Source organism: Emys orbicularis, chromosome 13 (genome assembly GCF_028017835.1).
Source record: "Emys orbicularis isolate rEmyOrb1 chromosome 13, rEmyOrb1.hap1, whole genome shotgun sequence".
Taxonomy (NCBI): Eukaryota; Metazoa; Chordata; order Testudines; family Emydidae; genus Emys; species Emys orbicularis.
Window position 1 is genome coordinate 1,720,950 of NC_088695.1, and position 22,659 is coordinate 1,743,608.

Genomic DNA, 22,659 nt, shown 5'->3' on the forward strand with positions numbered 1-22,659 from the left:
ATAACGTCATGTGATGTGGCAGGATTCCAGCCAGAGTGTTTCTGCTTTTCTCGGGCTTCTTGGCTCATTTGCTGTGAACACAACAGAAAGGGGAAATTGTCCCTGCTGGGGGGTGTGTGAATCCTTCAGCCCACTGCCCGCTGGAGGAGCTAGAAGAAGCCGGGGAGTTTCGCTGCCGGCTGCCCCCCAGTAAGTAGCACTGAAGTTTCTCACTTTTTTCTCTCTCCTGGCTTTTGCTCCGATTCCCTGCAAAGCCCCAGGGCTGGCGCGGGTGTTAAACCCACGAAGGGCCCTTCCAATGATCTCGCCTGTGCAGCACAGGGTTAGAAACTCTCCCCCTGGGATCCCAGCATGCAGCCCGCACTTTAGAATGATCCTTTAGCCTGTGACCCTCCTAAATAGTGTTTTTAATTTATTAACACCATTATAAATGCTGGAGGCAAAGCAGGGTTTGGGGTGGAGGCTGACAGCTCGCGACCCCCCATATAATAACCTCGCGACCCCCTGAGGGGTTCCGACCCCCAGTTTGAGAACCCCTGCTTTAGACTGGCTGGAGCTGTAAGCACACTGTTTTATTTCTGGGAGCAGAGATGGAGCCCCCCCTCCTCCTCTGTTTCCTGCGGCTGGCGCTGACACCTCCAAAGCAGGGTGTTCCTCCCAGGCAGGAACCACCTTTTCTGCTCCATGGGGCCACATGGGGGTGCAAGGTCAAATGCCAGTGCCCCCCTCCTCCCCCCATTTCTGTGACCCCAGAGCTGCGCAGCCAGGCTGAAAAGAGAAGGTTCTGCTCAGCTCCCTGGACTCTGCAGCTGGACACTAGCGTCTGGGTGCTTGCGCTGGTCGAGCTCCCTTCTGTGAGCTGGGGGCCATCTGCATTTTGTACAACAATGAGGGCCCGCGGTGGGGTGGAGTGGGGCAGGGGGAAGGAAGGGGGTGGGATGGGGAAGAGAAGGGGCTGGGGGAAGCGGACGTGGGGGGGGCGCAGGCGCAGGGGGAAGAGGCTGTGGGGAAGGAAGGGGGTGGGATGGGGAGGAGATGGAGCGGTGGGGAAGGGAAAGAGAGGGGAGCAGGGGAAGCGGGGGAGGAGCGGGAGCCCAGCATGCAGATCCCCTTGGCAGCAGCTGGGACTCCCCTGTTAAGCAGGCCCATCCTGAGAAGCCCCACCTCCCCTGCATCGGTACCACCCCAATGAGCCCCCCCAGACACCCTCCCCACTGAGTCCCAACCACCTACACCTGGACCCCCACCCAAATGAACCCCACCTCCCCTGAGCCCAGATACCCCCCACCCTGCTGAGCTCCCCCCTGCAGACTCCCATTGCCCCTGCACCTGGCACCTCCCTGTGCATCCAGATCCCCCACGGAGCTGCCTGCACCCAGACTGCCCCCCCCACGGAACCCTCTTACCCCCATCTGGAGCCCCCCACACTAAGTCCCTCTGCACTTGGATCCTGCTGCCAGGCTGAGCCTCCCTGCCCACATCTGGGGTGCCTGGCGCAAAAGGGGCAGGGCCCAGGGTGTTTCTGTGGCAGGCCTGGCCCTTGTGCTGGGACAGGGTCAGGTTCAGCCTCACGGCCAAGTCCCTGTCCCAGGGGGGCGGGGGAGACTGCAGGGATCTCCCACCCCAGTGGCCTGTGCTCCCCACTGCCATGGTGGAGCTTCCACGTTTATTTATTGTGTGTGTAAAAAAAAAAAAAAAAAAAAAAAAAAAAAAGCAGAATTTTAAAATATGCCCAGAATTTGATGCCAAATTCCCTCAGGAATGTGGGGCGCTGTACAGCTGTGATGGTGGGACTGTGAAGAGGATGCTGGGCAGTCGGGGATCTGTGGGTGGGGAGCTGGGCAGGGGCTGTGGTGTGCAGGGTGCAGTGCAGTTCTGGTGGGAGGTCACCGGGAGGGGTCTCTGGGCAAGGGGTGCTGGGCGTAGGGATCTGCGGGGGAGGTCTCTGGGCGAGGGGGCGCCGGGCGTAGGGATCTGTGGGGGGAGGCCTCTGGGCGAGGGGGCGTGGGGCACAGAGATCTGTGGGGGAGATCTCTGGGCGAGGGGGTGTGGGGCATAGGGATCTGGGTGGGAGGTCTCTGGGCAAGGGGTGCTGGGCGTAGGGATCTGCGGGGGAGGTCTCTGGGCGAGGGGGCGCTGGGGATAGGGATCTGGGTGGGAGGTCTCTGGGCAACGGGGCGCCGGGCGTAGGGATCTGCGGTGGAGGTCTCTGGGCGAGGGGGGGGCCGGGTGTAGGGATCTGTGGGGGAGGTCTCTCGGCGAGGGGGTGCTGGGCGTAGGGATCTGCAGGGGAGGTCTCTGGGCAAAGGGGTGCCGGGCGTAGGGCTCTGTGGGGCGGAGGTCTCTGGGCGAGGGGGTGCTGGGCATGAGGGCAGGGCACTGGGCAGGGGGGCAGTGTGGAAGGGATATGCTGGCCAGTGTGCATCTAGCAGGTGTGGGTTTGTAAACAGTGCCCTTGTGTTGGGCTGAGGGGGGCCGCTCCCGCTGCGCCTCATTGCTCCCAACTGGCCCCTCGTGCTGCGGACCGCCCCCAGCACATGCCTTATTTTCCCAATGGGGGCCCACAAATATGTTTGGCGCTGGGCCCGCAAAAAGTGAATCCAGCCCTGTTCCAGCCTCCCAAGAGTAACATGAGACAATGAATACCCAGGAAATGTCTGGTCGGTGTGCAGAGTTCAGAATCAGCCCATTTCTGAGAACAGGAAAATAAAACTAAATTCCTCTCTTCTCTGCAGAACCAGCCATGGCTGCTGCGAATCCAGCACAACAGCTCCTAGGTGAAGTGACTTGTTCAGTGTGTCTAGATTATTTTAAAGATCCAGTGTCTCTAGATTGTGGGCACCATTTCTGCCAGGCCTGCATCACTCAGTACTGGGCGGTGCTGAGTACAAACTTCCCCTGTCCTGAGTGCAGAGAAACCTTCTCCCAAAGAAACTTCAAACCAAACAGGCAGCTGAGGAATATTGTAGAAGCTTCCAGAAAACTTACACTGGAGCCAGCAAAAGAACCAGAAGTTGGGACAGTGTGTGAAAAACACAATGAGGATTTAATAGTCTTCTGCCAAGAGGATCAAACAGCCATTTGTTTGGTTTGCCACCTGTCCCGAGATCACAGAGAACACCCTGCGGTTCCCATAGAGGAGGCTGCTGAGGATTACAAGGTAAGAAATCATGGGATGGTGTAAAAGCTGGAACGTCCAGGAATGGCATTTTAATAAAAAAATATGGCAAAAAACGGTGGATACGGTTAGACCCCCTTACGAACAATACTTTAGCAATGAGAACAGACTTATAATACACTGTTATTAACCTGTTCTGGCCCCAAACCATTTTTAATACCATAAGGACCCAGAAAAGTCAGTTCTGAATTGCCCAGGGGCTGAAATGTATAACCTATAGCCCAGTACTATTACAGTTGAACTGCTGCTGACCTGGGACACAGATTCTGCCAGAAATGAAAAACCATCTTGTGTGCACGTGTTGTGTATTTGTCATGAATCAGTGCAGCTACAGGAACTGGTGGATTTTCCTGAAAAAAGGCACATGAAGGGGGAGAGGAAAAGTCTCCTGGCTGAAATGTGGCATATGAAACAAGTGTAGTGGGCTTCAATATTGTCACCTCTTAAAAATACCCGTAACGTCTGGAAGCTCCCAACTTGCAGAGATTTCAGGGACCTGGCAGTACTGACACACAAACCCTTCCAGGGGACAGTGAAGGTCATACACATCACTAAGCATTGGGACTGATTCTGCTTTTCTGTTTTTCATACAATATTTTTTATTTGTTGTGTATTTTTGGGAAGAGTCGCTCCCATACGTGCAGCTGCGACATTAGAGGCTGTTATTTTTCACTGGTAATTTTTAGATAGGCCTAAATGTTTCTGCTCCACAACTTTTGACAGTTCAGATGGCATTGTACGACCGTGAGATCTCAAGGGATATTTTCTCCTATTCCTATAGGGCACACATGGGTCAGGTGTTTCGTCTTGTCCCAAATAATGAACAATCACTTTGTCCACATTTCCACCAAGAACTTCATATCTGTATCTGTGACACAAAACCTCATCTGTATCGATCAGTCTTCGGAAATATCTCTTCCTTACCAGAGGATCCCCCGTTGGGAAAAGATCAGGGCCAGCTCTAGGCACCAGCAAAGCAAGCAGGCGCTTGGGGTGGCACATTTGCAGGGGCGGCAGGGATCCAGCCTGGAAGCTGAGAACCAACAGGGGCCCCTGGGAGCTGTAGTTCCTTGGCTAGCTCCCTGCCTATAGAGCCAGCTCTGGAGCAAGGAAAGAACTACATTTCCCAGCATTCCCTTGGCAGCCATCAACAGGAAAGGGAGGGGGAGGGAGTGAAGTAGCTGAGACATGCTGCAGTTTGCTGTGAATGGAGAGCTGGCTGCTAGAAGGATGGCCCTGTGAATGGGGGCAAGTGTGCCCAAGGAGTAGAAGGCTTTGGCCCAGATATCCCCTTCAGAAGACATCCCCAGACTGGATTAGGGATACTGGTGTGACCTCACCTTGCAGCCCCCAAAGAAGGAACTGGGTGGACTAAATGGACAATGCACCTCTGGATCTGAAGCCTAGCAAGGGAGGTACATGGACCCCACTAGAATTTAAAATGAAAAGTAAGGGAGGGGTGGCTCTCCTAGAGGACTTGGGCAGCTTTAGATACAGTACCAGGCACGTAGGAGGATTTCCACTTCTGAGCCATGGAAGCAGAAATTGACTTTTCCTTTCCAGCTTTAGCTAATATTCAGAAAGGGAATCTAGCACCTGCCTTCCAGATTTGAACACCCTCAAAATTCAGGAGTGCTCAAGCTCAATTTGGGCAGCTGTTACTTCATTTCTCCCAAATCAAATATACTGATCCACTGTAACTTGCTGTAGAAAAAGTAGGATAAAATTGAGCAAGAAATGCTTCCCAGTGGTTATTAGGACTGGAATTGCTATTTTCAACAGCCTTTGCCATTTTTTTTTTGTTTTATTTGTTTAAAAGGAAGACAGTGATATTGCATTGGCAAATTCCCCATAGAAACAAAGAGTGGAACAAAAGAATAACAAAGGCACCTCAAGGTTTCCTCATTTATGTAGGACAGTCTTATAGTATGCATCCAGATATCCTCCAATCACACAAGCTGAAAATTGTTCCACTTTACTGCAGTTCTGTAACCATATGGGAACCAATCCTGTCTGTGTTCTGTGCACATCCAAAATTCCTGCTGAATGACCCACCCTGGGAGCGAGTTACCAGTGACCCAGGGCTGGGGTGGCAGGAGGGTGCAGGGGGCAGGGGAGAGCCCAGGGTTGGGGTGCCAGAGGAGTGGGGGGAGCCAAAAATGTTTTTGCTTGGGGTGGCAAAAAACCTAGAGCCGGCCCTAGAAAAGATGTCTTCCTCTGTGAATCCATTTGTATTGATCTCACCTCCAATATTATGTGTATCACTTTGGTCCCCGAGCACTTTTGGAACCGTGCGTTCCAGGTCCTTTTTTGTGTTCAAATAAAAGGTTCTGCATTAGGAAAGGTTAATAACATACGTAATTAGTCAGTTCTCATTAATAAAATATTGTTCTGAAGTGTCTGTAACAGTCTCCACTGCTTTTTCAATAATTGTATTTATTAAGATGTGTTTCTGGCATATTTTTGTTCCCTGTGTCTCTGGAACAGAGTATTCTGGGCAGTTTTATTTATGAAGCTAGTTGGAGCTTGGAATGGGCACCTAAAAGTGGCTTCAGCAAAGGTTTTCTGTAGTGTTGTTCTCAGTTAGTTGTATGATGTGTACAATCGCATGCTGTGACAGTTTTAGTAAGGCATGCAACAACTCATTTGCATGCGTTACACAGTTCAAAATGGCGTCCTCCATGCGGTGTAAACATGATCTCGCATGCACTGTGTGCGAGGTCCTGCTGTGCGGAGGACACCATTTTGTTCTGCATCGGGGCCGGAGAGAATCATCCCGCGTGTCGGATCCAGCCTGCAGGGGCCAGTCAGACAATGCACAGGCGGTCAGGCATGCAATGCATGCTTGCATTTATAGATGGCACCCCACTGTATGGGAATCATGTTGGTCCCTTGTGCCCACCTTAGAAAAAATAAAGTTATTTTTTGCCTGTAACTGGCACTTGAAGGTGGGTTCAGAAAAGGTTTTCTGTGGGATAGCGCTATTCTCAGTTAGTTGTATTATGCATATCATTTTGGTCCCATGAGCCACTTCAGAATTGTGTGTTCTGGGTCTTTTTTTTGGAGTTAAAGAGATTCTGGGTGGGATCAGGTTAATAGCAATGTTTTATTAGGCTGTTCTCATTACTAAAATGTTGTTCTTAAGTGTCTGCCACAGTATCGTCTCTTTTTGGCAATAATTTAATTTATGAAAATGCCTTTCCTGTGTCTCTTCGGAACCCTGTGTTCTGTGCATTCTGTAATAATTTTCTATACCCGTGCCACTTCAGAACTGATTGTTCCAGGTCCCTATTGGTGTTAAAAAGTGGTTCTGGGCTGGAATGGGTTAACAAAAGTGTGCTACTAATCAGTTCTTGGTCCTAAATCATTGTCCTCAAGGTAATGTGCTAGATGTCTAAATTTTGTCCCTTTGCCACTTTGGAACTGTGTATTCCTGGTTCCTATTAGCGTCCAAAAAATGGTTCTGGGCTGGAACAGGTTAATGACAGTGTGCTAATAATGAGTTCTCATTGGTAAAATATTGTCAATGAGGTAATGTGCTCTGTTTATAAATTTCATCCTCTGGGCCACTTCGGAACCATGTGTCCAAGGTCCTTCTTGGTGTTTAAAAAATGGTTCTGAGCTGGAATGGGTTAATAACAGCGTGCTAGTAATCAGTTCTCAGTGGTAAAATATTGTCCTCAATGTCTCTTGGGATTTTTTTGGTGTTTAAAATATGGTTTTGTGCCAAAATTAGTTAATGACCCTGTTACTCCGGGGGGAATTCTGCACCAAATTCTGTGCACAATATTTTAAAATTCTGCAAAATTCTGCAAATGTTGTTTGTCAGAATAACACTATACAATCACACCAGTTTCCATTATTTTTTAAATTTATTTCAAAATACCTGTCAGCAAGTATGTGTCTAACAATATAGAGACACAAAATTCTCCCCCCCCCCCCCCAGGAGTAGAGAGTTAAAGAACCCCCCTACAACAACCCAGTTCCTGCTTCTCTGCCTCCTCTCTCCCCCCCCTCCCCCCCCCAGAGCCCAGCCGGGGGGCCAGACACTCACAACCCGTCTCCCTGAGAGGCCAACTGTGAGGTTACCCCCGGCCCAGACACTCACAGACCCGACCTTTCCAGAGCCCAGGGATCCAGAAGGAGAAACAGCCTGAAGCTGGGTCTCAGCTTGCACAGAGTTTCCTGCTTGCTGCTGCCCCCTTCCTTCCCTCGGGGCGAGCTGGGAACTGCAACAGCTGCTGGGAACACTCCACTTCTCTCCCCCTGGCATTGTCTGTATTTGCGAACTGGGCTCTACCAAGTCCAGCAGCCCCTAGTGGTGGCCAACATCTCTGCAGCCCATTTCTGTGGGGGGAAAAGGAAATTTTTGTGTGTCCAACATTAATTTCTGTAAAAATCTGCATTGCGCAGTGGCGCAGAATTCCCCCAGGAGTACAATGTGTTATGAGTCTGTTCTCATTACTAAAATATTGCTCTTAACTGTCTGTAAAAGCACCTGCTGGTTTTTGCAACAATTTTATTGACTAAAATGATGTTCTGGGCCTTTCTGGCTTGTTCCATCTTTTACACCATCCCTATATTTCCAGGCCTGCACACTGCAGTGCTGCCTCCCTCTAGGCATCCGGACGCCTATTTCCCGCCTAAGCCCTAGAGCCATTCACAGTCTGGAGGCAGAGAGGTGTTCGGCTGCCTAAGGCTGAGCACACCTGCCAGATCAGGGCACACAAACAAGTACATGCAGAGGCAGCCTCCCTCCTGACTTTTAGCCCAGGGGTTAGGGTACTCACCTAGGAAGAAGGAAACACTGGTTCAAGTCCCTCCTCCTCCTGATGGGGAGAAGAGATTTGAACAGGGATCTGCCATCTCTCAGGGGAGTGCCCTAACAATGGGCTGTGGTGACGTGGGGCTCCCTCCCTCTCCCATGGAGAAGCTATTCCACTGGGGATAAAGAGTCATTTGGGCCAGAGAGAGAGAGAGACCACAAGCGTGAGTGACTGTATAGTCATGTGGTTAGAGCACTCACCCATTTTATTATGTACTTGATATTCTTGCAAAGGTAAATAAATGGGGGGAAATCCTCCAAAAACAACCAAAACTAAACCAGTTTTTCTTTTGTTAGGACCAAATTCGGAGCCGTTTGGTGATTTTGAAGAAAGCAAGAGAAGCGATTTTGTCATTTAAATTGAGTGGGGAAAATAAAAGCCATGAAGTGCTGGTAGGTGCCGTTATTACTCAGAAGCAAATGTGCACAGGGCCATTATCAACACACGGCTTAGTCTGAGTGTCATCAGAGGAACAGTGAGTAACACGTTCTCAGCCGTGAAAGATGATCACTTCTTTATTCTCATTGTAAAGAAAAACTGTTCTGCTTTAATTGAGAGTAAGCAGGAAAATGCTGCATTAAAGAGAGTTTTAATCATCCAAATATTTTCAGAGAATTCGAATGTAATTTGTTTATTTAACAGTAGTTTCTCCCTAATCTTTCAACTAAAGCTGGTTGAAAAATTTCAGCCAAAGAAAGCTTCCTGCAGATACAAGGGGTTTAGTAGAAAACAACTTTTTTCATGGGACAAAGTCACTTACAACACATTTTTCAATTTTTTGACAGGAAATTTCAAAATGAAACAAACATTTTTGTGTCATTTCAAACTGAAATTTTCATTTTGCTTTTAAAAAGCTGAAAATTTTTAAAACGTTCGTGTTTGTTCTTTATCTCTTTCTTGCTCTTTTTAGTCCTTTTTTCCATGGTTTTTTTTTTTCTCTTCGTTTTTCCTTTTTTCTTTTTGCCATTTTTTCAGAAATGGGAGCTCTTTTGAAGAGGTACAGAGAGGAAGTACTAAAAAGAAAAATAGGGGGAAATGAACATTATTTTGTTCCATTTTAGGAAAAGGGAGAATGAAAAATATGTTGAAGTAACTTGAAAAATGTCACATTTTTCAAACAAATCAAAAGAAGTTCCATTTGGAAAACAGAGAAATGGAAACAACTTTGAAATTTCAATTATTTTTGCAAATTTCCCCACCCCCTAGTTTTTTGGCCAGCTGTACTCAGGGCCGGCTCTAGCTTTTTTGCCACCCCAAGCGGCGCCAAAAAAAAAAAGCCCTTGAAACGTGCCACCCCCGGAATGGTAGGAATGCCACCCCTTCACTTGCTTCCTTTGCTGGTGCCTGGAGCCAGCCTTGGCTGTACTTTCAACAGAGATAACCACAGCTGGCCAATCCGTGCAGCTGCTCTAGGAATCTGCTGCCCCAGAGGAGGAGGCTGGTCACTTAGTGCCTAAGACAAAGCACAAGGACGTCATTGGAAAGACTCCGGGTCAGTTCAGTGAGCTTTGGAACAGGCCCTTAATGGTATCGCTGCTAGACATTGCCATGGAGACGATCCGGGTTCCAGATCTGGTCTCATTTCTTGGCTCCCAGGGTATCAGGGGCCAGAGAGTGCTCCAGAGAGAGCATAAATTGGTGGGCTTCTGTCCAGTTCACATGCACTCATCCATAAGCATCTTGTGAATTCAGATTTGCATGTGCAAAAAGGGGTCTTCCCAGCAGCCCAATTTGTGCTCAAGATCCCTGTGTGGCTGAAAATCCAGATTTATGCTGTGCCAAATTTTATGTATCCAAAACTGTTTTCAAAACTCATGAGAGGAAATGATGGAGTTCAAATTTTAGTACGTTTTTTTTAAAGGCCATTTATGTCTCTATGAATTTGTGGACAGATTGTGTTCCCCAGTTCAAGTCTAGTGCTTCTTAGTTTGGGTTCTGCTGTTTCTTCTACTAAAATAATCCTTGTCAGTCCAGTTCTCAATCCCACACCTGCTGTGCTACCTGTTATTGGAAGGATCTGGTTTTCTGGAAGCCACTGATCACAGATTATCTAAATCCTATAAAACAAATTTATATTCTAAACACCAGTTAGGACTCTTGAAAACCTATTGGACAATCTTCTGTCTAATGAGCACAGAGTATGTTCTCCATAAAATGTCAGAAGTTTAAATTCTGTGGGGTTGCGATGACATGCTGCCACGTGCATAAAATATCCCATTGCTTTATAAAATGTCCCATGACTCACTCCTTAGTTTTGTCCTTGACCTGTGATTTCTTGTTCGTATCTTGTCATTTCAGAAACAGCTAGAAACTGAGAAGCAGAAGATTGTGTCTGAATTTCAGCAACTGCGTCAGTTTCTGGAGAAACAAGAGCGACTCCGGCTGGCTCAGTTGGAAGAGCTGAATAAGGAAATTGAAAAGAGGGGGGCTGAGTATGTTGCCAAATTATCTGAGGAAATATCTTCTTTCAGTTCCCTGATCAGTGAGATGGAGCAGAAGTGCCAGCAGCCAGCGAGTAAATTCCTGCAGGTGAGATGGTGTTAAAAACACCCCAGAACCTTTCACAGGGCAAGAAAGTCTCCTAACTCTTCACTCTTGGAGTGTAGGAGTGAATGGTCAGAACATATAGTATTGCTCAAATATACATTATTTTTCCTTAAGGGCTTGACAAAATGACCATTAAAGTCAATGGAAATATAATTCTTGAGTACAGTGGGCATTGGATCAAGCCCTAAATAAAAAGAAATTCTTATGAATTCTAGTGGGACAAGACTCCTCCAAAAATGGAAACTCCAAACTGTGTTCTCCCTGTCTCATAATGCAAGAACAAAGGGACATTCAATAAAATTAAAAGGTGACAAATTCAAAACTGATGCAATGAACTGTTTTTCACACATCATGTAATTAGCCTGTGGAACTCATTGCCTCCGGATGTTGTTGAGACAAAGCATTTAGCAAAACCCAAAAAGCGATCAGATATTTATATGGATAACAAGAAGATGCAGAGTGATATTAAATCTCATGCTTCATTGCTTTAGGCAGCCGTTAACTGTTAGAGAGAAGGATGAGAATGTAGGAGGCAGATCATCTTACACCTTCCTCTGAAGCATCGGGCACTGTCCACCTTTGGAGACAGAATACTGACCAGATGGACTCAAGTCTGAGCCAGTCCGGCATTTCCTGTGTTCTAAACACTAACTCCAAAAGATTAAAGATGGAACCTGTCTTTAATTATGGAAATAGCTAAGATTGAAGTTGAGTTTCACTTTAAAGCCTCATTTTGCCACTCTTCCTACACACCACAAAAAGGGAAAATATTGGCCTTAAACTTGATACATGAGGTCTGAGGCTGTGGTGATTTTCTCTGTCAGAACTGAAGTTAGATAGGAGCTGTTCATTACTTACGGTAGCCTGAAAGTGTAAGTAGTCGTTAGAATTCCAAAAGCCTTCTAATGATTTTATTTTTCAAAAAATGCCTCTAACTAGCAAAAAAAGGCGAGAAATAAAATAAAAGAAATCTCACTCCAGACATCCTGGACGTCTCTAGCAGCTATCTAGGGTCAGATTCTCTGTTGCGACCAGTATCTGCTGATCCTTGTCCACCACATCACAAGACTGAGCCCTCTGATTCCATGTGCCCGCTGGTTATCCAAATGTCATTACACAAAGAGCCTGTGTGCCTCCTAGTACAAACTTCCTGGGCCCAGATCCTGCAGTCAGAGCACTTCTCCAAAAGAGCAAAGGCAGCACATGTAATGTTTTTGTTTGCATTAATAAATAACAAATAATTTTTCTTTGAACCTCAAATTGTGAAGACAAAGCGAGTTCCCTCCAGAGCAGGAGGGATCCTCAGTGTGAGACATGGGACTGAATTTCCTTTTATCTTTCTCCTCTAGGACATCAAAGGCACCTTGAGCAGGTAGGTGGCTCCTTCTCACTCTCCCTTTCACTCCCCAATGCAGGGAAAGGATTTTGGACATGAGGCCTGGCTCCCCATGGTCCAGCAGTGCAGAGTGTGGGGGTGGTTCCCAATCTCTCTCCGTTAAATCTAATCTTGGGGCTGTTGTTATTTTAACTAGACTCCAGAATAGAGCAGCCTGAGAAAAGAGTCATTTACCTACAGACAGGATATTGATTTGTAGTGTAGCTGGTGGAATGAAGACCTCAGGGGATGGAGAATGTGTTTTTCATTTCTAGGTCATAGATTCCAAAGTCCACCTAGGTGGGTAGGGATGGAAAGTCAGGGCCATGTGATGACTACTCAATGAGCTGTTTGTTAATTGTTTCTTATTCTGCAGTGAGCGCTATCTGTGTGCCTGCCATGGCAACAGATCTGATGGAAGAGACATTCCCAGCTCTAAGGAGTTTATAATGTGCTATTATCAGTAGCACTATGGCAGTGCCTAGAGGCCCAAGGCAAAAGCAGGGCCCAACATGCTGGGCACTGCGCAGACACACAGACAGAGACAGTCCCTGCCCCAGGGCGTTTACAGTCTAAATAGACACAAGACAAAGGGCGGAGGGAGGAAGTATTAAAATCAATTTAAGGAGCCATTCAATAAAGACAAAGTGCTGCACTTTGGAAGGAAAAATCAAATGTACAACCACGAAATGGGGAATCACTGGCTAGGCAGCAGGACTACGGAAAAACATCTGGGGGTTCAAGTGGATCACACATTGAAGGAGTCGGCAGTGTGATGCTCTTGTGAAAAAGACAAATGTCATTGTGGGATGTTGTCCCAGGTTGCTGTATTCACCGCAGGTGGTGCCTCCTCCTGGCTGTTCTGGGGATTAGCTCTCTTCCAGGGCCAACCCCTCCCCTTGCTGTCACCCCCCCTTGTGTTCTCTCTCACACTGCAGCATCATCTCACTCCAGGAGCTGCAGCTTCCTATTTGTGACTCAGCCCTGCAGCCAGGTCAATAAATGGTTTCCTCTTCTGGGGTGTAGAGTCTCACTGGTCCCACTGTCCAGGCAATGCCGCTCCATCAGTGGCTGGTAGTGGAACTTGAGCCCACCCACTGCTCCAGGATCCAGCCCAGGGACCCTACCACATGCAGGCAAGGTCTGCTCGCTCCCTGGGCTGCTCCTACTCACCTCCCATAGGCTTTCTTCTCCACCCTTCTCTCTTATAGGGGTTAGACTAGATGACCCTGGCAGTCCCTTCTAACCCTGTGATTCTAAGTACTCCCTTCCCCCCGGGCCAGGCTCCCAGCAGGCTGTTCTTCCCCTGGATTCCCTCCTTCCCTTTCAAATGAACACAGGGTGGCTGCGGACTTCCTCACTGCAGCCAATTTCTGTTGCCAGCTTCCTGGCTTTATACTAGCCCAGCCCCCACCTGCTCAGCTGAGCTTCATCATCCAATCAGCGGTTGCTTCTCTGGCCTAAACCTCTCATGTGTGGCCTGTCTCACTAATCCCCTCGTTCTCAGCTTCCTTCACTCCTTTGGGGGGCTGGAGTGTCAATGTAAGACACAGGAGGATGTTGTTCCACCCTTCTTGCCCCGGTGAGGCTCACCTGGAATCCTGTGTCTAGTTTTGGGCACCGCACTTTCAGAAAGATGTGGAAAAATTGGAGAGAGCTCAGAGGAGAGCAACAGAAATGATCCGAGGTTTGGAATGGATGAGCTGTGAGGAAAGGTTGAAATAAATGGGTGTGTTTAGTCTAGAGAAGAGAAGACTGAGGCAGGGCCTGATAAGTCTTCAAATCTGTCTGAGGCTGTTCTACAGAGCGCGGTGATCAGTTGGTCTTCAAGTCCCCTGAGGGCAGAACAAGAAGTAATCGGTTTAATTTGCCACAAGGGAGATTTACATCAGTGTGACGGGTTCCCGGGGCGCAGCCTGGACTGTGGGACTGCTGAGCCCTCCAAATCCCCAACCTGGGCTGCCTCTTGCCCAGTGATGCTGATGTCAAGCTACAAGCCTGACAGGCCCTGCGCTGACACAGACACCTACGGGCAGGGACCCGCCCAGCTGTGTTACATGAATCCTCTCCCAGGCATTGATGAACCAGCAGTAGAAGGCGCCAGCCAGTTCCCCCCAGCTCCAGCCCTGCCCCCCAGAACTGCACCGACTCACACTGCTCAAGGCTCCCGTGGGCAGTGCAAATTCATTAAGTCGTTTGCCGCTCCCCCAGTGTGGAGTGGACACACGCTGGCCTTTGTAAGCTGAGAACACCTGTGCTAGGAAACTGACCATTTCTTTTTCTGTGGGTGCTCCAGCCCTGGAGCACACACAGAGTCGGTGCCTATATATCACAGATCCTTAAATTTCACCCAGTTATTCCTGTATTCAGCCCAATAACTTGTATTTGACTAAATCCTAGTTTGCATTGACTAACGCACCTTCCAGAAACCTATTCAGTCTAGTTTTGAAGACATCAACAGACAGTAACGCTTGAAGATCCCTAGAAGTGGGGGGCCAGCGGTGCCCAACCATGGCCCCACCCCTGCTCCACCTCTCCGCCCCCTGCTTGCTCATCTCCGCTCCCTCCCCCCATCACTTGCCTTTAAGGCACGTACAAAGGCAGAGCAGAGCTCTCCCACTTTTAAAAGTGATGGGGCCGTGGCCCCCCTGTTCTGGCGCCCTGTCAAGAGATGGAGAATCCACCACTTCCCTTGGCAGTTTCTTCCAGTGGTTAATCCACCCAAACTCTTAAAAAGGTCTGTCTGATTTCCCATTTGAATTTCACTGGGTTCAGCTTCCAGCAATTGGTCCTTGTTGTGCCTTTGTTTGCTAAACTGAGGAGCCCTTTAGTACCAAGTCTGTTCTCCCCATGACGGTATTTATACCCCACACTCAAGTGCCAGGGGTCTCTCAGTGCAAGGCATTTCTACCAGCCCTCACATCAGTTTTGTGGGTCTTCTCTGCACCGGCTCCACTTTCTCAACGTCCATTTTAAAATGGGGGCACCAGAACTGGAGGCAGTTTTCCAATATCGGTCTCACCAAAATGAAGGGGAAGCTTGTAGTGTCCAAGCTGGGATTGGACCTATTCCTGGGGCAATAGAGACTTTAATCCTCCAGGGTCTGCTGAGCTACAACCATTCACTAGAATAAAATACATGTTAGTAAAACACAAATATGAACAAACTCCTCAACGAGTAACACTGGGTTGTTCTTCAGATGTGAGAGGGAGAAGTTTCCGAACCCAGTGGCCTTTTCTTCTGACCTGAAATGGAGAATCTGGGAATCTTCTCAAAGAAATGCCTCTCTGGAGACCAGAATGAAGAAATTCAAAGGTAATAACCAGGCACCTGGGGAATTTTCTCACCTATATTATACTGATAATTGACAGAGCTGGGGCAATCTCTTAGGGAAAATAATTGTGGGTGGAGATGGTCAACTAATCATTTGGAACCTATGAATTCCCTACTCAGCTCTCAGTACAGCACATACACACTGGGTTAGGTTCCTAAATTTGGACTCCCTGGGAGTTTTCCTTTCTTAGCAGCTATGAACGTTAACCTTAGCTTGAGCTTCACTGTTCTTGCAATATGTTTGTTTGGATTTTCTGTCTGCAAGGCCTCCGGTGTCACCATAGTCCCTCTCTTGCTTTAGAGCAGGGGTGGGGAACCGTCTTTTCATCATGGGCCACTCACCCGTGGGGGGGACAGAGAGGGGACGTGAGGACTTGGGGCTTTCCCCCACAGCAGGCCGAGCCGGCGTTCTCGGCTGCAGCCCCACGGGGGGGGCGGGGCGGAGGCAGTGGTGCTGGAACAATTTTTCCAGTGGGGGTCCTGAAAGCCAGTGCTCCCCAAACATGGCACTCCCCTTACCCCTGTCTGTGCCCCCTCTCCCCAGAGCTAAGGCCAAGACTGGGCCTTGGATCCAGGAGTGTGGGGCAGGATGTGGACAGGGGTAAGGGGGCTGAATCTGGGACCACAGCTGGGGGCTGGAGCAGAGCCCCGGGTGTGGGGCCAGCAGATGGGAACCCACCGGGGGAAGAGCCCCAGGCGGGGATCCAGCAGCCATGCTGGGACCCTGGGCACAGGGCCGGCAGCTGGGCCCCGTGCAGAACCTGAGGGGTGTTGCAGCAACCGCCACTCTCCTAGTTCCCACGGCTCTGTGCACAGACCAGGGGCTTCCCCCCTGTGGCAGGGTGAATTGGCGCTTGTGGCTCCATCCCTGCGGCAGGGAGGGGAGTGGTGCTGCGGGACACATGAAATTGAGCAACAGGCCGGATCTGGCTCACGGGCCATAGGTTCCCCACCCCTGGTTTATAGATTCTCCACCTTTTATCCTCCTGAGCTGGAGAGAATGAGACCACCAGGGCTATCAGGAAGCATGAGCCAGTACTAGTGGTACAGGGACAGATTTAAAGTTGATTGAATGCTAAGCAGTGAGAGAGTTTCTGTGTATGGGTCTGTCTGTGAATCATTTGTTGGGTTCAGAGGGTTTCTCTACACAGCAATTAAACACCTGTGGCTGGCCCGTGTCCGCTGACTCAGGCTCACGAGGCTCGGGCTGGAGCCTGGGCTCTGTGACCCTCTACCATCACAGGGTCCCAGAGTCCAGGCTTCTGACCGAGCCCGAGCATCTACACCGCAATTAAACAGCCCCATTGCCTGAGCCCTGTGAGCCCAAGTCAGCTGTCATGGGCCAGCTACAGGTGTTTAATTGCTGTGTAAAACGTATCTGGGTCTGTCATGTAACCTTAGGTCATGTCCTAAGTTTTTTATGTTTGTGGTTATTTTTTAGTGATGTGTATAATGGTTTGTGCTGGTCTGAATTGCACATAACCTCCTTAACTAGAACTTCATTAAGTTTGTTTTCTTTTCATTTTGCTTTTGTGTTAATGTTCTAACAATGTGAATATATCCCTAAACATGACAACCTGACATTTCATCTTTTTCACCCATTTCTCCCTCTAGACTCTCTGTCGTCTAGACAGCGCTTGAACAAAGGTAAATTTCTGGGATCAAAGGGGGAGTGAAAACTTTCCTATGAATTATGGTGGCTCATTGGCAGTTCAGGGTTTGTTTCAAGTTTGCATTTGACAGGTGCTGAGCAACATATTACTGGTGGCTGCCCAGATCTTCCCTAAAAACAGAAAAGTCGATTCTTTTCTCTCTCAGAATTTAGAATTTGTAACTCATGGTTGGGGTAACCAGATGGGTTGGGGTGAGGGGTCAAGCAGTGTATGTCTGCAGAGATCTAAGAGTTTAAAAATGAGCCTTTTGGAAAATCAGAGAGGAACATCTCACCTCATTCTCTGAACTCTTTATGCACATACATCACATCTCCTGGCAATATTATGTAACCCTTCTGCCCATCTTAGTTGGCAGCAACAAGGGCCAGGTTCAGTATCTCGGGGTTCCGTTTCAATAACGCAATGCAAAACTGGCTCGAGCCCCCACCCAGTGACCTGGGACAATTATATACCACCCCGCGGGCGCCTCTAAGAGGCAATACTTCCCCTCTCGCAAGCACGGCATCTGAGTGTAGCAAAATTCTTTTAATAAAGGAGGGAAACAATGCAGCATATGTTGGGGAAACACCACAAACAGGATTCATAACACAAACCACGAGCAAAAGACCTACCCCCAAGTAAGTTTGGCAGTGTCCTTTTCCCCTCAGGGTCTTAAGTCCAACACCCCAAAAGTCTCTGTCCCTGGTCAGTGCAGCCCCAGAGTTGAAAAGTTTATCTGCAGAGTTTTAGCGCCCCCCCCCCCCCAGCCTGGGTGGAAATGGGGGTGGGGGGAAGGGACAAGCAGAGTGTTAAGGGTCCAAGGCCAACTGCCCTGTCTCTTCATGGGGTTCTACTGCAGCCTTCACTACAAGCCGCTCCACTTCACTAGCTGTCCCAAGAGCTGCTCCAGCCGTCCCGCAAACCGCTCTACTCTGCTTGCCATCCCACGGGCCATTCCAACCATCCCACAAACTGCTCCACTCTGCCAGCCGCTTAGCAATATATTTTCTGGCTCCCCCACCAGTTAACACAGCACTCAGTGATCTCGCCTTGTAGTAGAGGAACCCCAGTGCTGGTGTATCATTGGCCCAAAGTAAATTCAGCAGAGCAACCTGTAACCTGGATATAAACTGGCCGTGGGGAAGTTTAGGCTTGAAATTAGACGAAGGTTTCTAACCGTCAGAGGGGTGAAATTTTGGAACAGCCTTCCGAGGGAAACGGTGGGGGCGAAAGACCTCTCTGGCTTCAAGATTAGGCTAGATAAGTTTATGGAGGGAATGGTTTGATGGGATAACGTGATTTTAGTCAATTAGGCAATAACGTGCCATCGCTGGTAAAATGAGGGTCCGGCTGGAGAATCTTGCCTGTATGCTCGGGGTTCTACTGATCGCCATATTTGGGGTCGGGAAGGAATTTTCCTCCAGGGTAGATTGGCAGAGGCCCTGGAGGTTTTTCGCCTTCCTCCACAGCATAGGGCAGGGGTCGCAAGCTGGAGGATTCTCTGCGACTTGAAGTCTTTAAATCACGATCTGGAGACTTCAACAGCTGAGTTAAGGGAAAGTGGGTGGGTCAGCTTTTGTGGCCTGCATCATGCGGGAGGTCAGACTAGATAACCATATTGGTCCCTTCTGACCTTAAAGTCTATGAGTCTATGAAACTAAATTCTTAATAGAATCAAAATTAGCTCTACTATTCAAGAAAGGAAACAGTACAATTGGTGTTTCAGGCCCTCAAAAGAGGCCCATGCCATCAGGTACAAAACATCTATCCCCAGCCTCTCTCCCTTCACTGGGTTTTAGAACCCATGTCCCTTGTCTAGTGATTGCTACATAGTTGACAGTGAGTCCCTCTGTCATACAACAGTACAACTGGCCTTGATTCACATAATCAGGGTAACAACACTTTATTCTTCTGCCCCAATAACAGAGAAACTGGGGATTCCACAGCAGCCAAAGGGACCATTTGGGCAGCTGTGGGCTCATGCTATGCGGGGTGGGTGTGCCTATGCAAACAAGACCAGCACCTGAAGTTCTTTTCCACAACTTGCCACAATTCACCACCAGATGTCAGGGTAGAGCTCATCCTGACTCTGCTTACAATTATTATAATTAGCAAATGCACAAGTGGTACAATGAAGAATGGGAAAATTCAACATACAAAAATAGACATTTCTGTTTTATCTTTCTACTTTATAAGTCAAAAGAAAAAATGTTTAAAATGTCCAAAGGGGTTAGGTAGACATCACCTATTCACAGACATGCCAACTCTTATGAATTAATCATGAGAGATGCAATTTCTGAGTAAAATTACGATCACTCATGATCTCGAGATAGAGCTGTGGCTGAAAAAAAAATCCCGACATTTGAGAGTTCTAAAAATGAGGCTTAATTTTACTTAGAAATCCTGTCAGCTGCCCTGGGCACGGCTGGGGCTCCCACTGTCACCACCCCAGTGCGGCTGCTCCCCTGCCAGCCTGGGAAGTGGGAGAGGGGCCCCCACTGTAGCCCCCAGGCCTAGGGAGGGTGAAGAACCCCAGGAGGAGCAGAGGTGAGGCTGGGAGGCTTTATTATGGCCTGGGGGCTGCAGGGGGCCTGAAGTGAGCGGGGGGCTGATGGGCTGGGGGGCTGTATTGCTGGTGGGTTCTGAGCAGATAGGGTGAGTGCTGGGAGGGTGAACTGAGGGCAGTGGGGTAGGGGTGCTGAACTGATGGGGGTGATGATGGGGGCTGGGGGACTGAATTGAGAGGGGTTGGATGGGGACAGAACTGATGGGGGCTGGGGAACAGGATTAATTGCTGGGCAGGAGACAGGCAGATGTGTCGGTAAGAGTTCCTGCAGCAGGAGCCAAAATCCCCTTCTCCAGGACATGTGGGAGAGTGGGCGACACTGATTGTCACATGCGCACACCCTGGGGAGGGGCCAGGGGAGTTCAAACAGCAAGAGACTGACCTAGAAACCACAATAGAATCCTTTTAAAAATGTCATGATTGTTGGGCCAATCTCCTGAGATTTGATCCCTTGAAGTCGGCAATACTGTATTAGCCATTGCACAGCCTTGGGGCCAGCAGTGGGGAGTTTGGAAAGTCCCCGATAGACCAGCACAAGCCGAGCAGCCGTTCAGTAAGTGTGCGGTGTCCTCGCCCCCCCGCGGCTACACACAGTCATGGGGGGCCAGTGGGGTCTCTATAAAAGCAGGTTTTCTAGGGCTCAGCTGGTTGATCGTTAGGCGGGGGGGGCTCTGCAAGGAGACGGGCTGTGAAGAGTTGCATCATGGGACAGGGGGACGTTGGATTCCCTGTAATCTGCTGGGAGCCTCCTATGATGCCAGGATCTCGAATCACATCTGTGGGGAGAGGTGGGTGCAGGTGGGGAAAGATTCCAGGGCCTCCACAGCAACTAGGGGGCTGCGGGGTCTAGGGCGGAAGAGACGGATTCGTCACTTCCGGGATCGACTGCGCCGGCCAATCGCACTAGCCCACGAGGCCCCCCAAAGCGCAGGGCCCGGAGCGGCTCCCCGATTCGCCCTCCCCAAGGGACGGCTCTGCTGGGGGCATAGGCAGGATGCATCGCACTCTGGCTGCTCTCTGCTTTGCAGCCCTGAGGCCCCTGTAACAAGGGGCCAGGGAGACTAAAGGAAGGACACAGGTGGCTTAAACCACCTCCCTCTAACCCCCCTTGTCTTTCCCCCAAGCACAAGGATGGAATCACTGAGACTCAGACGCTGGGTCTGGGGCCTGGCTCAGCGGAGCTGATCCTTTCACTCTGTCCCTGAACTGGCTCTGTCAGGGTGTGAATCCCCCCTGCCCATGGCTGAGATCTCAGCGCTGCTCCCCAGGCACAGCTGGGTAAATCCTGGAGGCAGGAGGTTGCCTGGTTCACTCCCCAGCTGGGGCAGGTTCTGTCACTGACACGATCAGACCCTGCCCCAGGGCTGAGCTCTGCCCCTCACGCTCTGATTCTCTCTCTGCAGCGAACGTGACCCTGGATCCAGACACGGCCCATCCCCGACTCATCCTGTCTGCGGATCGGAAAAGTGTGATATGTGGAGACAGACGGCAGGATCTGACTGACAACCCTGAGAGATTTGACGCTGATTTCTGTGTGATGGGCTGTGAGGGATTCACTTCGGGCAGACATACCTGGGAGGTGGAGGTGGAGGGGGGGGGATTCTGTTTTGTGGGGGTGGCCCGAGAGTCTGTGAGCAGGAAGGGAGAGATCAGCTTTAACCCTGAGCAGGGGATCTGGGCTGTGTCGTGCAGTGAGGATCAGTACTGGGCTCTCACATCCCCTGAGCAGATCATCCCCTTCCCCCCGAGCCGGGCACCCTGCAGGATCCGGGTTTATCTGGACTATGAACGGGGGCAGGTGGCGTTTTTCGATGCTGGTACCGGGGACCCGATCGTCACTTTCCTGCCGGCCTCTTTCACCGGGGAGAGAATCCGCCCGCTCTTCTGTGTTGTTGGTGTTAGTATGCGGCTCACACTGTGTCCCTGAGGTGTCCTGTCTGTTCCCATGAAACAGGCTCCTCTCGCCCCCACCTCTCTGATCTCTATGACCTGGAGGACTCAGCCAGTCTTCCCCTCCCCCCCCCCCCCACCGCACAGACAGGGCTGAAGGGGGGTGACGCTCTACCCATAGCTCTATGGCTGTTCAGGTCTCTGTGAGGCTCTAGGCTGGGTCTCTGTGCTCCTAGGAGGACAACTCTGTGTGGAGTGGGTGGGGTCCCACCAAGGAAGGAGGGAGCCCCCCTGTGGGAGAGGGTCGCAGCCGAGGGCCAGGGAGAGACCCCTCAACTGGGGGAGAGCAGGGGGGAGGCCTGGCTGAAGGGACTGGGGGGAGGGGGGAGCAGGGGGGAGGCCTGGCTGAATGGGCTGAGGGGAGGGGAGAGCGGGGGGAGGGGGGAGCAGGGGGAGGCCTGGCTGAAGAAGCTGGGGGCGGGGGGGGGGGGACTGACCAGAGGGCAAACCAGGCGTCATGTGGGGAGAGGTTCCCAGGAGATCAGGAGCAGGTATCGCAGGGGAAGCAGAGCTGAGCAGGGAGAACCCAGCTGCATAGAAAACATCCTGCCCCTTGGCTTGGGGTACACAGAGGCAGAGGACCCGTTGGGACCCCCAGGGTTCCACCTGTAACCCTTCTGCCCATCTAAGTTGGCAGCAACAAGGGCCGGGTTCTGTATCTAGGGGTTCCGTTTCAATAACGCAATGCAAAACCGGCTCGAGCCCCCACCCAGTGACCTGGGACAATTACATACCACCCCCCTGGGTACCTCTAAGAGGCAATACTTCCCCTCTCGCAAGCACGGAGTCTGAGTGTAGCAGAAAATGTTTAATAACATGAGGTAAACGACATCAGCATTAAATTGGAAAAACACCACAAACAGGATTCATAACACAACCATGAGCAAAAGACCCTCCCCAGCAAATTGGGCTGTGTCCTTTCCCTTTCGCTCTTGAATCCAGCAACCCAAAAATCACCCAAAGTCCCCAAAGTCCAACACCCCCAAAGTCTCTTGGGTCCAGCAACCACCCAAAGTCCCAAAAGTCCGACAACCCCCAAAGTCTCTGTCCCTGGTCAGTGCAGCCCCAGAGTAAAAGGGGGGGGGCACGCAGGGTGTTAAGGGGCACCTTACGTGATCCGAGGCTGGCCAGCCGTCTGTTTCTCCGTGGGGGTTCCGCCGCAGCCTTCACCATGAGCCAGTCCACTTCCTGCCGTCCCACGAACCGCTCCGCTCTACGAGCTGCTCCGCTCA

General features: G+C 50.1%; 1 protein-coding gene across 1 annotated transcript; it reads left to right on the plus strand.

The window, feature by feature from the left end:
- Positions 1-44: 44 nt before the first annotated feature.
- On the plus strand, positions 45-21,404 carry LOC135887343 (E3 ubiquitin-protein ligase TRIM7-like). Its single transcript, XM_065415107.1, has 8 exons — positions 45-189; positions 2,736-3,160; positions 8,301-8,396; positions 10,303-10,533; positions 11,901-11,923; positions 15,126-15,241; positions 16,874-16,906; positions 20,881-21,404. Exons 2-8 carry the CDS (start codon positions 2,744-2,746, stop codon positions 21,402-21,404), a joined length of 1,440 nt encoding a protein of 479 aa, XP_065271179.1. The 5' UTR covers positions 45-189; positions 2,736-2,743.
- The last annotated feature ends 1,255 nt before the right edge of the window (positions 21,405-22,659 follow it).

Coding starts and splice junctions, on each gene's coding strand:
- LOC135887343 (XM_065415107.1), top strand. CDS start 2,744: ATGGCTGCTGCGAATCCAGCACAACAGCTCCTAGGTGAAGTGACTTGT. Junction 8,397..10,302: donor ATAAAAGCCATGAAGTGCTG/GTAGGTGCCGTT, acceptor TTGTCATTTCAG/AAACAGCTAGAAACTGAGAA. Junction 10,534..11,900: donor CAGCGAGTAAATTCCTGCAG/GTGAGATGGTGT, acceptor TTTCTCCTCTAG/GACATCAAAGGCACCTTGAG.